Raw genomic sequence first — 15,424 nt, forward strand, 5'->3', positions numbered from 1 at the left:
GATAGATAGATAGATGATAGATAGATAGATAGATAGATGATAGATAGATAGATAGATAGATAGATAGATAGATAGATAGATGATAGATAGATAGATGAAAGATAGATAGATAGATAGATAATAGATAGATAGATAGATGATAGATAGATAGATAGATAATAGATAGATAGATAGATAGATAGATAGATAGATAGATAGATAGATAGATAGATAGATATTCATTCTATAAATTCTGTCCCTCTAGAGAACTCTGACTAATATAGGTGACTTCAGCCTGTATACAGGACCTAGGAAGCCATCACGGGATAAAGAAAGCATGGTTTAAACAGCATGGTCACATGCTGTCCAGCAGACCTCTCTGCGGCGGCAAAGCAGAACAGCAGCCACAATGGAAGTTCTCAACCCTGATCACCCGGCAGCCATCAGCTCATGGGGTCTGAGCTCGCGGAACATAAAAGAACAAAGAGGACCTGAGTTGTTTTTTCCTTTATTGCCAATTAACTCAGTTAAGTTGGGCCGCCGCCATGCACACCTGGCAGCCTCTGTATTAGATTTAAGGTATGAATATTCTTTAAAATGAGAAGCAAAAGTCCATATCAATAAGTTAATAAGAAGAGGACCACAGTAAACATACATGGTCATGAGCACTTCCCTAGGTGCCAGATCCAGCATCCTGGAAGTACATATATGCAAAACAAACAGATGGCAAATGCATTTCTACTTTTCACTTTCGTTTTCTTCCATGCTTTTTGGCTTGTTCACTTGTCTGAAACAGGTTCTTAAGCCTCTTACCCACTAGGTAGCCAAGGAAGGCCTTGAAGTCCTGATCCCCCTGCCTCCACATCCCTAATGCTAGGGTTACAAGCATAGACTTAGCAAATGCTAGGGTTACAAGCATAGACTTAGCTACTGGCAAACCGTTTGTTGGATAGGGGTTACTTTCTAAGAGAGCGTGTCCAGAGCCTCCACAGTGTCACTTACAATCAGCTCCCGATACTTCTTCTTCAGGGACTGATGTCGTTCTCGCAGCTGATTGGCCATGAGCTTGTACTGGTCCCTCTCCTGCTGGCAGGTGTCCAGCTCCTTGGAGAGGATCAGCAGAGCCTCCTTCTTGCTCTCCAGCTTCCGTTTACACACCAGGTACTGCAGAACACATGGTCACTGGTTAGAAATGGCAGGCGGGCTTCTACACACACACACACACACACACACACACACCCCACCCCACCCTGAGTGCACCGAGCTCCAAGCTCTCTCCTTAGTCATGGTTAGGGATCACACACTACCCTAAGGAGAAACCCTAGGCTTGGCTGGCACACGGTTCTCAGGAGACAAAACCAAACCTTACCTGTCCATGAGCTTTCACAAACTGGGACAGATACGTTAAGTCATTTGCAAGTGAGTTCAAAAGTAGAACTGTAAGCCAGCAAGATGCCTCAGTAGATTAAAGCACTTGCCAGAAAACCCTGGTGACCTGAGTCACCTAAGCCCATAATACAATGAGAGAACCAATTCCCAACTTCATCCTCTGACTTCTACACATAGGCTGTGGCAGACACACACCATACACATGTACACACACACATGATAATAATAAAGTAAAACTATATTTTAAAATTACATCTATGAATAAATACATCTCTAGATCCCAGGCTTATCTAATATGGCATATGTTTCTGGATAAGGTCACATAAAATTTTATTAAAATTGTATAAAGTGATATACATAAAGGTGTTTAATGAAAAATATTAATAAATATGAATAATAAATATTGATAGGAATGATCTCTCCTTAGTAATTTCTTTTCCTCAAATATTAAAATTTGTCCTATGCTCTTTTTTTTTCTAAATTTTTGAGGATAGGTCCGTATGCTATTGATCACAAAAATGCACCCCAAATATTGTGAAAAATCATTTAATTGAACCACAAATCACTTCGCACAATCATTCCCACTCACGAAACCCAGCAGCCATTTCCCCTGGAGAATTTCTTCACTGACTGTACTGTAAAACCTCTGATCTCTACTGATCTGTGAAACTTCTTCTAGGATCACAGACACCCATCCATCACCAAAGACCAATTCAAGGAGTTAAGTAATTTTTGCCATACTCTATATTCTCCCCGGAACAGCCAGGCCCCTGGCTGGGACTCCAGCCTTCAAGCAATGGTATCTCTGAACCTCTACTTCTCCCTCCTGCCCTGCTCCGGGAATGAAGCTCCGCCACAGTCCTACTGTAGTGGCCCGTGTAAGCCCGGAGAAGAGTCTGGTTTGGCTGGATAGATCACACTGCCTGGCGTTCTTCACGTATGTGAAATGTGGCACTAAATACCTTTTGAATTTTCCCCATAAAAGACCAAATTCAGAGCATTCATGAAAACAATTTATAGTTTCATTATACACCCTGACACGAGCGCTTTGTCATTGTGGACGTTCACACAAAGCAGAGCGAGAACCGACTCTCCCATACCGTTTGAGCCAATGCTCTTTATAGACAAAAAGCATTACTCATATATAGTGCTTGCTCAGAACTGACTTTGTTAAGTTCAATTTCAAATAAATGAAAGGGGGGAGAAAAGAGAGTCTTGCACATTAGCACATTTTTTTTCTTAAAAAAAAAAAAAGTAATTGCTTAGTTTCAAAAACAAAGAGGGAAGAAAAGCCATTCTGAGGCAGATTTGTGTTCTGAGAGAGGACACTTCACCTTGGTGGAATTCTATTCCCCACACTAACAAGATTGGAATCCTGCCTTAAAACGCTCTGGATTTTAAGACTGACATTGTCTGCAGGATGGCAAAATGGTTCTGTTGCCACAGTGATTTCTTGAGAGTCAAATCCCCAACAAGTAAATACCAGAGGTGAGTGGCTTGAAACACTGAGCAGCAGTCTCCTGAGGGAGACATTGAGATTTCACAGGGGAAAGCATCATTACACACCACTTAACCCATCTGCCCTTCTCTCATCTTTCCCCACAGTCAGCAGTCCCCATCACCGGGGCTTTGGGTGTGGATGACAATAAGACTGCATTGATGGGATTCATACCTGCGGACCCAAAGATGTCCAGGGGGGAAGAAAATCTCAATTGTGTCAAGGAGGGGACCCTAAAGGCTGACCTTGCCTAACCTTCAACTGGGAAAGCAGGAATTCAGGTTCCCTGCCCTTGAATGATCCAAAACAAAAGTCATTTCTCTCCCAAGGCATGGTCCAGCTTAGAGGAAATGAAAGGCAGTAGAAAAGTCTGGCTCCAGGTTCTTCTGGAACCTGGGAGACACCAGACACAGAAGCCTTGATAAGCCACAGTGGCTCAGAGTTTGAGAAGCAGAGATCTACGGTTTGCCCCTAAGCACACAGGAGAGGTGACAGTTATAAACTCCATCACTAAGAGCTAGGCTCGGAGGACATCACAGAAGAGGGGGCAGGAGGAGCCGGATGATGGGGAGGAGCACTGTCAGTGCTGAGGCGGCCACCACATTGTGGACTCCCCCCTGTGAAGGTTACCTGCACGAGCTCTGATCAGCAAGATCCATCAACATTCCAGCGGGCAACACTAACTGGACTCACTGATTTACAAAAATGAAAACTGGACATGAAGACCTGAAGGTGGGAAGAGGACATGTTGAGGAGGGTCTGGGGGACAGGTGACAGAGGACTTAGGGTAGATGGAATTATTTTACAATATATATATATATACTATATATGTATATATATGTAAAATTTTTATAATATATAAATATATGCCATATATATTGTATATACTATAGTATAGTATCTATTTTATAATAAATTGTATTAATTATAATTATTTATCACTAATATATTAATAATATGGAAATTTACATGTAATATATATGTACTTAAAAAAAGCAGAGGCAGTCTGTACAGAAAGTGAAGCCACACTGAGAAAACGTTGGGCCTAGAAAGTGACCACTCAGCCATCTGTCCTTTCTTATTCTCACCCTAGTCTAGAGAACTGGTTGTCAAGAACTTTAGCCCATGTTATTTGTTTTTATCAGCAGGATAATCCTTAGGCTGAAGTCTCTTTATAAAACAGCCCGAAGTGGATCTGAGCACAGAGCTAACAGAGTGAAGATTTGTCTTAACGTTTTCATCCACAGGTGGCACTGAGGATCCAAAAGCAAAATGCTGGTGGTTCAAGGATGCACAGGTTTAACTGGTATGGGAAGACCCCGGGGATACTGGTATGTGTGCATGGAGACTGGATACCAAACAGAAGTGTGCAAGCATTCATTGTTCTCTCTTCCTGACTGTAGATACAAAGTGAGCCGCAAGCTCCTGCTGCCTTGATTTCCCCGCTATGATGGACTATGCCCTGAACTGCAAGCTAAAAGTGGCCCTTTCTCCCCTAAGTTGCTTTTGTCTGGGTACTTTATCACAGCAACAGAAGAGAAACTAAGCCAGTCGCCTTGTCTGATCTTCCTGTCCCTTCAGTATTGTGACTTGGTCTTGAGCTATACTTGGTCTTAAAGACTGGTGACTTTTCAGCATCTCCTCTGTGACATCAGAAACTTCATCTTATTTATTCCAGATTTCCAGTGCTGAAAAAAAAATGCATGGTACACAGCAGATGTTCAATACACGCATTTAGATGTGTGTATGAACATACACATGTGTAAAGTAGAGCACTGTATTGAGATAATGTATTGATGTTTCCCCTTTGTTCTATTATGTGCACATACATAACACATATAGAATGAGAAGATGAGAATGTGTGTACATAGACATTACTCACATGGATGAAGAGTAAACCTTCACATGTCATCTGGAGCTTCCTCAGACTTTGTGGCATACGAGGTACTGCTCCCACGTTACAGGGTCCCTGACTCTTTTGAGGACAGACTTTAAGCATCTCCTAGAGTAGGCTCCTTGTTGTACAAACACTGAATCTGAGGCTCAGCATAATGACTAGTTAAAGCTAGGGTGTACACTGTGAATTTGTGTCACTCCAAGTTCAGGACTCTTTCTGGCCAGCAAATGACTTCAAGTTCTTGGCAAGTAAGGAAAAAATATGAATTTAGAATAATACCTGAGAGCTTTGTTATGATCACAGTAGGCAGATGATGGTGATGATTGTGATAAATCATGTGAGAATATTTATGACTAGTCACTACTGTGCCCTGGTCATTACTAGGGGGGATAGGACCTTCTCACTAAGGGACAATGCAGGATACCGTCACAGTGGAAATCCTGACAGAGGGGCCAGCATGCCAGAGCTCATGTTTTAGTTTTGCTACTTCCTACCTATATGGTCAGGCAGTTCACCGCTTTGTACCCTAAGCCTCCCTGTTTATCAAATGCCTTCGCAGGGTTGGGATGAGAGTGTAAAAAGCTAGCATTTGTAAGACATCTAACGTATTAGCTATAATTGCCATGACTTCCACTCAGATCACTTAGGCTGAGACAAGTGGAGAAAGCTTGGAAGTGAAGGTGTTCACTGGAGGAGGGAGTGACCCGTGACGTGGAGCCTGTGGGGTCCAGGAGAGGGGCACACATTCCTGCCACATGGAGCCTGTGGGTCCAAGAGAGGGGCACATATTCCTGCCATGGGGTGGAGGATACTGTGATAGGCAACAGAAAGCACAGAGGTATCCTCATGGTAGAGGAGTAACGGTATGGGGGCTTCCTAACTGGGGTTGACCAATGAGTGCCCAGGATGGGGCTGGCAAGGGGTAGTATGTGGGGTGAAGGTGGAGAGATGAATGAGGCCTAAGAAGTGTACATTTGGCTGAGCAGTTCAGACTCTCTACTCCCAGGAGTGAGGAGCCCAGGGTCTCTAACTAGGGGAAGATCATTCAGAGTCTTCTCATGGGGAAAAAAAAATGTTATCCCACCATCAGAGGTGGTAAGTCACATCAGCATGGGCACAACTTGCCATGCATCCCACAATGGAAGGAAAAGGCATTGGGGCTTAGAACATTAACGCCATTGCTCTCTGCTGTGTGAGCTGCCCCAGCAGGCCTCCAGAAAACACTGGCTCTGCTGTTTCTTAACATAGCCTGTCCTCACCTTGTCTAAGACAATATGGTTAGACAGGGCGCTTTCCAGTCCCCCAGACACAAGACACACATCAATTTAGGTTCAGCCACAGAATCTGAGATGGAGGATCTTATTAGTGGATCCGTGAGTCATGCGACTGCTCCACCACACTACAAAGGCTGTGAGCAGGACAAACTCCACTCTCCGGCCGCGTGGATGGAGCCAGGAAACCCACCTTTAATCTCTTATTCCTTCACTGTTGATCTTCAGTCATGTAATAACTCTGTTGACCAAGTTCACAGCTGGAATAGGGACAGTGGATTTTTCACTTTCTTTCTGATTTCAGGAAAAGGGGGATTTGATTTATTTTCAAGAAAAGAAAAGAGACAAATGCATTGTTTGGTTTTTTGGGGTTTTTTTGTTTTGTTTTGTTTCGATTTTTAGTGTTTGCCATGTGTCTAGCATTGCTAGAGGCACTAAGGACTGGACCTTATCTGATTGTAATAGTAACAGCATTCACCACTGTGGTGAGCTCCCTGTCTCCCATTCTGTGCTGAGTGCCATATTAGAAATACCCTACTTGTTCTCTGTGATGGGTCTCTCTAACAGACAGTGAGATTAGCCCCCTTTTCAGAGATGCGGACTTGGAGTCCAAAGAGGTCAGTTATCTAATGATCTCAAAGGCAGGGGGCAGAGTTGTACTGTTATCTGCACACAGAAATCAGGATGCTTTAGTGGGAAGCAAGAGTGAGCATTCTGACATAGGAATGTACCGGAAGACTATTGGCTCTACAAACCTGACTAGTGGAGAGACTTAGACTAGGGGGAGAGGAAGAGGGAGGGATCTGCAGACACTGAGGGCAAGGCCCAGACCACCCACCACCAGGTACCACTGCAGCAGGACTTGGGTTGGAAACCGCCCAAGAGATGAGCTGAGTTCCAGTGTTTCCATCTTTGTGGTTCAGTGGTAACTTCAGGGCCTTTGTCTACAGTCCTGTGGTAGACAGACAGGTCAAAGACCATTATCTCGAAGTAAAGGAGCTATGAGAAGTAGAAATGAATGCTGAGAATTGATAAAATGGCCCACTCAGGGGTGATCCATTTTACTTACTCTTTCCAAACCTTGCAAAGGTTCTGGAACCTTCTTGTGTAGCTCATGAAGAGAGTTTGAAAAATAAATGGCGGGTATTTGCTAACAATTCCTTTTAATGCCATTGACTCTTGAGCTGCTGTGGATCGGGGCAGAAGCAAGTGTCCCCCGATGACAGTTGTGAACTGGCAAGACTCCCGCAGCTGCAGGTAGTTCCATGCCTACCAGCTGGAAAAAAGGAAAATACCACACACCAAGTAGTCCAGGCAATTCAGGAAATGCGCATGGAATGAACTCCATAAAATATGCCCTGTTTCTGGCATGTATACTAGATATCGTGAAATATTTTTATTATCCACTCAAAAATAGATTTCTTTTGAATTGCATTTCAATTACTTTTTTGAAGCTGAGCTTGTAACTCATGTGTGATGTTAATTCCCACCCACAAGTAAAGGTAGCCCGGTACTCATCACCGTAAGAACCCAATCCCACAGTTTGGGCCGTTGAGCGCCTTTTATCTACCCATTTCCTGTTATCTGCAATAAAGCAAATCATAATTGCTACAAGGAAGACCATAATAATTAAACGACTATCTGACATACTGCATTAGGATTTGGACAGCTTTATGACTGGCTAACTGCTGCCGAGAGAGGAGGTACCTCAGTGTCAGGGGACTACGTCTGCCAAGTGACCCTTTCTACTGAATAGTGACTCTCGGTCCTTAGTGATTTTTAGTGAAGAAATCAAGCTGGCTTTCCTCGGCTACGCAAGGGCATACCTGCTACCCTAAGAAGGCAGAGAGCACACACCGCTAAGGGTCATGAGCAGGAACAGTCCAGACGTTTGTTTCCTGCAATCTTACTCTACTTAGAGGTACTTCCTCACCTAGACCTGTAGTTGGATATTAAATATCCCTCAAGAGCCCATGTACCGAAGGCTTTCTTCCTGGTGTAGCAATATTAGAAGGCTGTGGATCCTTTAAGAGGCAGGATCCACATGAGGTGAGTAGCTCCGCTCCAACACACACTCCTTACCATCATGGACCGTCTCGTCCTAAAGCTCAAAAGCGATGGGGCCAACTGCCCACAGACATAAGTCTTCAAAATGCCAAGAAAAACCTTTCTCTTCAAAATTCTCTCAGGTATTTACGACAGGGATGGAAAGCTGGCAACACTCGGCTACCCTCTGCCTTCCATTCTGTTGTTAGTGCCCTTTCTCCCCTGCCCCATCCCCTTCAGTATCCCCTCCTCCCTACCCAACTAGAAGCACCGAGTAAACAGCACCTTCTTCAACTCCAATAAACCACCTCTTTGTTCTGAAACCGCTTCTTGGCTCTGCCCTATGATGTCCGGGCAGACTCGTACCATAGCCTCTTCTGCATTCCCGACCTGCCAAGTTCAATCCTAGACCCTTCTCCTTCCACCACATGAAACCCAGGGATCTACATCAGATCCTCAGGCTTCATGGCACCTTTACCCACAGAGCATCTTAATGGCTCTCCTACCATTCCCCAAAGCCCCTCTAAATGCTTAAGTGACTGTCACACCACAGCCCCTCAGTATTTAGCCATAGTCTGCTTCTGACATGACTGCAGCTGCTCTCTCAACTGCCTACCGTGTTCTCATTCAAGCCTCCTGCTATTACCCACCCCCACCCAACACACACACACACACACACACACACACACACACACACACACACACTTACTTTTCTATCTAAGTTTATCCAGTGCTGAGGAAGGCATCCTGACCTGAAAGCCTCTTTAACCCCAAGTAGAGGAAGAGTGGCTCCTGGTTGGCTGTACAGCATTCTGAATGTGCCTCAATAAGAGAGAAAAGTGTGCGTGCATATGTGCATGTATGCATGTGTGCATGCATGCATGCATGCGCATGTGTGTGTGTGCCACACATATGCATCCTGTGACACAATGCCTGCCCACTTCCCTACTCTATGTCTTTGAAACAGATATGCAGGTACATCTTGTTATTCACCACTCCACTTAAGCAAAACTTTTGGGGAATTTTACATTACTCCCCCCCCCCCAAGCTACTGCAGTTCAACCAGGCTTTCCACATACAATATTGCATCCCCGAAGGCAAGCACAGCCTCTACTCCACAGTGAAAGCCCAGAACAGGTTAAATGAGATATAACTTACAGAGATGTAACTCCGGTCCCCAGTAAGTCAATGCACACACACTTCCATATATAGAGCTATGCATTTAGTGTTAGCTTACATATTTTAGTAATATAGCCTACCTATAATATGATATGATATGATAGTCTACCTTAATCTCTACCAGGCATGTCCAACCCACGACTCACAGGCCCCATGTAGCCAAATGTGACTATGAAGCCAGTATGAAATCATAAACTTAAGATTTTTGTGGGAATTATTTTATGGGAATGTTTTGTGATTTTTATTTTGTTTTATTTTATTATTTTTTTGCTTGTAACACAATTGTTCAGTTCTGAAAGGTGAACTTTGTAGATGACAACATCATATTGCAAGGTCAAAAGGCCACTCACTCATGAAGATTTTTTTTATGTTCCAGGGGGAAATGTACAGTTCTACAAACAAGAGTGTATGTGTGGAGAGAGTGTGGAAGAATCCCTACAGTCATCAAAATGGGATTGGTGCTCTGATCTTTGACCATGTAACACAAGTGCTTCTGTTTATTTGGGGCGTACTGTCCCATCCCCACGCTAAGCCTGAAGATTTGCCAAATGGGCACTCATGACCCTCCCTTAGAGAGACACAAATGTGTCCTTAACTTCTTAAAGATATGATTGGGCATCTAGTGTAAAACACCATGTTGGGCAGCCTCAGTGTCCTGCACTTAATTAGCTCACATCTCTCCCTGCAGAATCCTAGCCTCCCCTGTTCCCGCCTCAAACCTCAAGTGCAAGCTTTTCCTTCCCACTGTGCCCATCCTCCATGGGTGTACCTCTCAGAGCATGTACCCTCTACTATGATGGCGTTCTCCTCTGTAACTTTTAGCTAACAACAAACAATCCAGCATTCCTACGTCGGTGGCTTAATGATTCTAATGGTGTCCTGGAAGATGACTTTTTTTTATGATCCGTCTTCTTCAGGCTCGCCGTCCTGTTTCCCCCTCCTTGGGATTACTTTCGACAGGCAAACTTTGATTATTTGAATCCCGCAGGGGATGTGCTGGAATTTAAGTTAAGTGAGATTTCAGGTAATTGGAAGAGTTTATAACGTGAACCGCAGTAGCTGGGGGGTATGTAAAATTCGCCGACAGTCTTGCTTAACTGGAGTGGTGAATAACGAGATGTGCCTGCCTATCTGTTCCAACCCTTCTCTTGCTGCTTCTCTTTGCTCCCACCATCTAAGGTACCACGCCTCCACTCATACTCCCCACTCCCAGCTTCCTTTGGGCCTGGAAAAGCTGGGTAGGGACACCAGGGAAGAAGGCTGCTCTCTTCCGCTGCTGGCCACAGTGCACCAGGACATCCCTCTTCCTTTGCTGAATATAGCACATTTTTGTCAAACTCACCGCCTCCCTAGACTAATGCTGCTGTCACCAGTGTAAGGATAATCCGACCTTGCCTGAGGCCATGATGTTGCCTGCCAGTGGGGTGTGCAGCTCCAGTTTATTACAGAGATCAAATGCTCAGGAGACAGCACTGCGATCACTCATGCAGCCAGCAGAGGCTCTCTCATCCCCATGCAGGTTGCTGGATGGGGATCTAGAGCACTCTGGATTTAAGGGCAGCCTGTGTTCACGTATCACTTTGCATACTACATTATGCATCAGTCACACACAGATTGGAAGACGGTATGTTCTGGCTATCTCCACCTAGGAGAAAGATTCAGTTCAGCTCTTCAGGGCTGAGCAGCATCAAAAAGGCAGCAGAATGTGTGGCATGGGTTAGTCAGACTGACTTCAAAAGCTGGTGAACTACAGTGGCTCAGCTTCCCCTAGAATGAGAAAGAGATCATAAAAAAGACCCCGGGCCACTGGTAGTGGTGCGTGCCTGTCATGCCAGCACTTGGGAAGCTGAATAAAACAGCTTCTAAGTAAGAACTTGGGCCATATAGAAGGACGATATCCAGACAGTGTTGGAGGGCTAGAATGTAGCTCAGTGGTGAAGTATATGCCTAGTACATAAATAAGTACGATAGATAGATAGATAGATAGATAGATAGATAGATAGATAGATAGATAGATAGATGATAGATAGATAGATAAATAGATAATACATACATACATACATACATACATACATACATACAGAGGGGGAGAGAGAGATGGATAGATAGATAGATAGATAGATAGATAAGGCCTTAACACTTCTGCTGGCAGGGCTAAAATGCCCCTTTGACAACTCTAACATCTCCTAACTTCTCAGACATGCTCCCAACAGGACAAGCCAGAGGGGACCCAGGGCTGTTTTCTACTTCAGAAAGGAAGTCTCCGCTTCCTGAGAGAGCTGAGCTACAGTCCCATCAGGACTCCTTCTGCCTCCCAGGCAGCTGTTGACAAAAAGGAACCCAGGATGTGCCAACATGAAGGCATCATTTTTGTTGCCAAGTTGTATTCTGGGGTTGGGAACACCATGTGGGTTTCGTGGCTATCAACACACACACACACACACACACACACACACACACACACACACACACACCAAGGAGCTACTCTCCAAACACAGTGCTTGAGTTTTTCCCTCCTGTACATAATATCTATGGTCTTTATCATTCTAGAGGCTGGTACCCACATATAACATGCATCCATCATTGCATCCTTGCATGCATCCATCATTGATCAACATCCATCCCCTCTATGGTAGAAAGGGGATGGGGCACAAAGGGTTAGTTTTTAAGGAAGCCAGAACACCAGCAAAACATTATAGCTTGTCAGAGCCAAAGTGAGATTTGAATGCAGGTTTGGCCTGGCTCTTGGGCTACACCATCCCATCTCACTCACAGGAGGGTCACAAGGATTCCATAAAACAATTCCCCTAAAATAAAGTATTGAAACTCTAATCACCAGCCATCTTCCTTTGATAGTACCGGGGATCCAGCTGCCGATTTCCACGTGCTAAACAGGCAAAGCTACGCGCTGGCACCTGAGTCGCTTCCACGACTCCTAACAGTACACATTCTGTCATCACAGTAATCAAGAGGATTGCATCCGAACCAAAAGAGAGAAACAGTCTTCCTCCTTAGGTTTGACAGCAAACTCCACCTTTCAGTATCTCCTGCTGGGCTGAACAGTCCCATGAGTGGACCAGAGCACTGGAGACAGACCCTGTGTGGAAGCCCCACCCCCACCCCTGCTCTCATCCACCCATACTGGTGCCAGGTGCATATCCTCTAAAGCAAGGAGGTGCTCCATCGCTGTCTGCCCTACATGCGGGCACCCGCAGCCTCGAGATCCTTCAAATCAACCATGCAAATCCTTACCGCTTTAATTACCCAAGTAAGTAGAGCTCTTGCCACCATCTGCCAGGATTCCAACCAATCGTGATCATTACAGTCGTTTTCTCTGGTTGAGAACCTCATAGACATCCCTAAAGGGCCACTTGGGCCCTGAATTTCCGCCTGCAGGATGAAGGTGTCCCCAGCCGCCGCAGCCCGAGGCGGGGAGCTGTTTGCTCCCTCGCTCCGCACTCCACTCAGCTCTTCCAGAGCATTGCTAATTTGCTCTCGCCCCTCATCTTCACAGTGCTTATTTTCTTTCCACTATCTCCAGGCATGACTGATTAGGGAGAAATTTTCCTCAACAAGAGCTGTCAGTTGAGAACCAGCCCACAGCAAAAATTCAGGTGGAGACTCATTCTGGGACTTGGGGTGGGGATTCAAACCACGGGAGTTTTCGGAGGACAAGCTGAAGTATAAAGACCTGTTACAAGGGAGTCCATCTATTTCTGTGGCTGCCTACCATGCACACGGATTCCTTATGTTAACAAAGGGTCCCCGTGGGCGGCCCGAGACTATGGCTTTTCAGGAAGATGGAAAATGCTCACTGGCAACAAATCACCAGTGGAACTCAAACCAACACGAGGCACAATTTTGTTTCCACCACAGTCTGTTTATCCCCCACCATCACCACCTCAGTCACTGCCATTAATCAAAATAGCATTTAGACGACAATGCCGCATATATAGCCTGAAGACCTGACACTTGCCGAAAGCATTTCTGACACAGCATTCGGATGTCATTGAGGCAGGTCACATCAAGATTGGCACATTTCTCTATTAGTAAAGAGATTCAACATCATCAGGATATCAAATAGACTGCTGATCCAGTGACCAGACTGGCCATATCTAAAGGAGATGAAATGCACAGGTGGAGAGACCTCAATGGACACAGCAGTGGTAAATAATAGCAAGTAAGGCCCTGGACTTGAGGGTCTTATGCCGCTGGATACTAATCCTGACCCTTCAACCTTAGCCGAATGATCTCAGCAAGGAAATGCATCTCTTGCTGATCCTAAGGCCTTCTGTCTATAAAATGGAGACCACGATTGCCTATGACTGTTAGAGATTAAATGAGATTATGAAAACTGCTGCTTCGCCTGGTATCGGACACCTGACCATTTACTAAGAGATGGTCCTCTTTTTCCTTCCTCCTCCCCCTCCTTCTCTTTCAAGAGATGTGTTTCACTTTAACTTGTGTTTATGTGTCTGTGTGTTTCTATATGTGTGTGTGTGTGTGTGTGTGTGTGTGTGTGTGTGTGTGCAGGTGCCCTCAGAGGCCAGAAGAGTGTGGGTCCTCAGGAGCTGGAGTTACAGACTCCTATACAGGAGTGAGTGTGGTCCTCAGGAGGAGCAGTCAGTGCTCTGAACAGCTGAGCCAGTACTGCAGCCCCTCTCCTCAGGACCAGTGACTAACCATCAGAACCGGTTGACTGTGACAAGGTACAAAGACTGTTTTAAATGAGTGCTTGACCTAGAACTATCATAGCCATGACAGACGGGGTTCTAGGTGCTGGACTCCTAGACACTCATGTGAGGACCTATGAACTAGCTAATGTGATTGGCCCATAAGTATACAATGTAGCAGACAACAGGATAGAAGCAGAATTGTTCTCTAGAATTCCCTAGGCAACATGTTAAAGGGGGTGACACTTTTCTCCTCATGCTCTCCCCCTTCCTGCAGCACGTTGGTGCATGGAATGGACAGCCTTCAAGCCACCACACCAGTGCAAACTGCACTTGAAGGTGGAAGGCAGCAATACCTTCCTGACTTACGCAGTGCAGCAGTGTGCACAGGTGACTGACATTGGAGACCTCAATGTCTCAAGTGAGGAATTGAGTTCCCCCTAAAACTCTGTGTCACCGCTGACAGCTGACATGGGTTGTCCATGACACCAAAGTGTGTGAGTATTCTAGTGAGTTCTTAACAGAGTTTAAGTATACACTCATTTCCCTTCTGGTACCATAAGGCAAAAGGTGAAGAGATGGCTCAGCAGTTCCAAGTTCTTGCAGCTCTTCCAGAAGAGCCATGGTAAGTTCCCAGCACCCACACTGGGCAACTCCAAACCATCTGCAACTCCGACTCCAGGGGATCTGACACTCTATTTCTGGCCTTTCTGCAAACATAAGAGGCATATAGAGAGAGACAGCCAGCCAAACAAACACATAAATAAAAATGAAGTAAATTAAAAGTATATTTTCTAAACTTAAGGACTCAATATAGTAGACTACCTGGCTCACTCCCTCATTTTCTTTTTCTTTTCATTAATTAATTTATGTATTCAATTTACATCCTGATCACAGCCACCCTTCCTCCTGGTCCCCTCCCCCTGCACAGCCCCTCCTTCATCCCCTTCTCCTCTGAGAAGGGGGAGTCCCTCCTCCCCACCTCCAGGGTTATCAATCAATTAACCCTAGCACATCAAGTCACTGCAGCAGGACTAGGCACACCCTCTCCCACTGAGGCCCAGTGAGGGGACCTGGACATCTCATCTTCATTGGTATATTTATTCACACATTTCCTAAGGCGAGGCAGAGTTGGAAAAGCCTGGGGTTCAAATCCCAGCTCCTGCATTACACACACATTCCTGTCTCAACCCTCAGTGATTGACAGTGGTGGATAAGTCACAGGCTGACAGCATCTGCAGCTTTTGCTCAGGACTGCATGAGTGGCAGCATGTAGGCAGGGCATGGATCACCTTGGATGCCTCTTCTCTCTCAGAGATTTCTCTTTTATGTTCTAAACGATATTCTTGCTTGTTTGCTTTTGCATAATTATTCTCTGTGTAAGAGTAGTTAGCTGAGGCTGGTGAGATGGCTCAGTGGGTAAGAGCACCCGACTGCTCTTCCGAAGGTCTGGAGTTCAAATCCCAGCAACCACATGGTGGCTCACAACCAT

The 15,424-nt window shown here is 45.2% G+C and overlaps 1 protein-coding gene and 1 long non-coding RNA gene across 4 annotated transcripts in view; one reads left to right on the plus strand and one right to left on the minus strand.

Moving 5' to 3' along the window:
- The window catches only part of LOC115065204, a 9,062-nt gene extending 4,395 nt beyond the window's left edge, over positions 1-4,667 (plus strand). Inside the window, exons 2-3 of the long non-coding RNA XR_003844990.1 lie at positions 3,091-3,598; positions 4,012-4,667. This is a non-coding gene — a long non-coding RNA (uncharacterized LOC115065204). The remainder of the gene's footprint in view (positions 1-3,090; positions 3,599-4,011) is intronic.
- The window catches only part of Ccdc149 (coiled-coil domain containing 149), a 94,094-nt gene that overhangs the window by 61,736 nt on the left and 16,934 nt on the right, over positions 1-15,424 (minus strand). For 2 of the 3 annotated variants that reach the window (XM_021211093.1, XM_029544906.1), the window contains exon 2: positions 982-1,143. In XM_021211093.1, the coding sequence (XP_021066752.1) occupies positions 982-1,143 (162 nt within the window). Of the gene's footprint in view, positions 1-981; positions 1,144-7,103; positions 7,170-15,424 lie in introns of those variants that run through there. The other variant, XM_029544907.1, reaches the window with a different exon arrangement.

Source organism: Mus pahari, chromosome 13 (assembly GCF_900095145.1).
Source record: "Mus pahari chromosome 13, PAHARI_EIJ_v1.1, whole genome shotgun sequence".
NCBI lineage: Eukaryota > Metazoa > Chordata > Mammalia > Rodentia > Muridae > Mus > Mus pahari.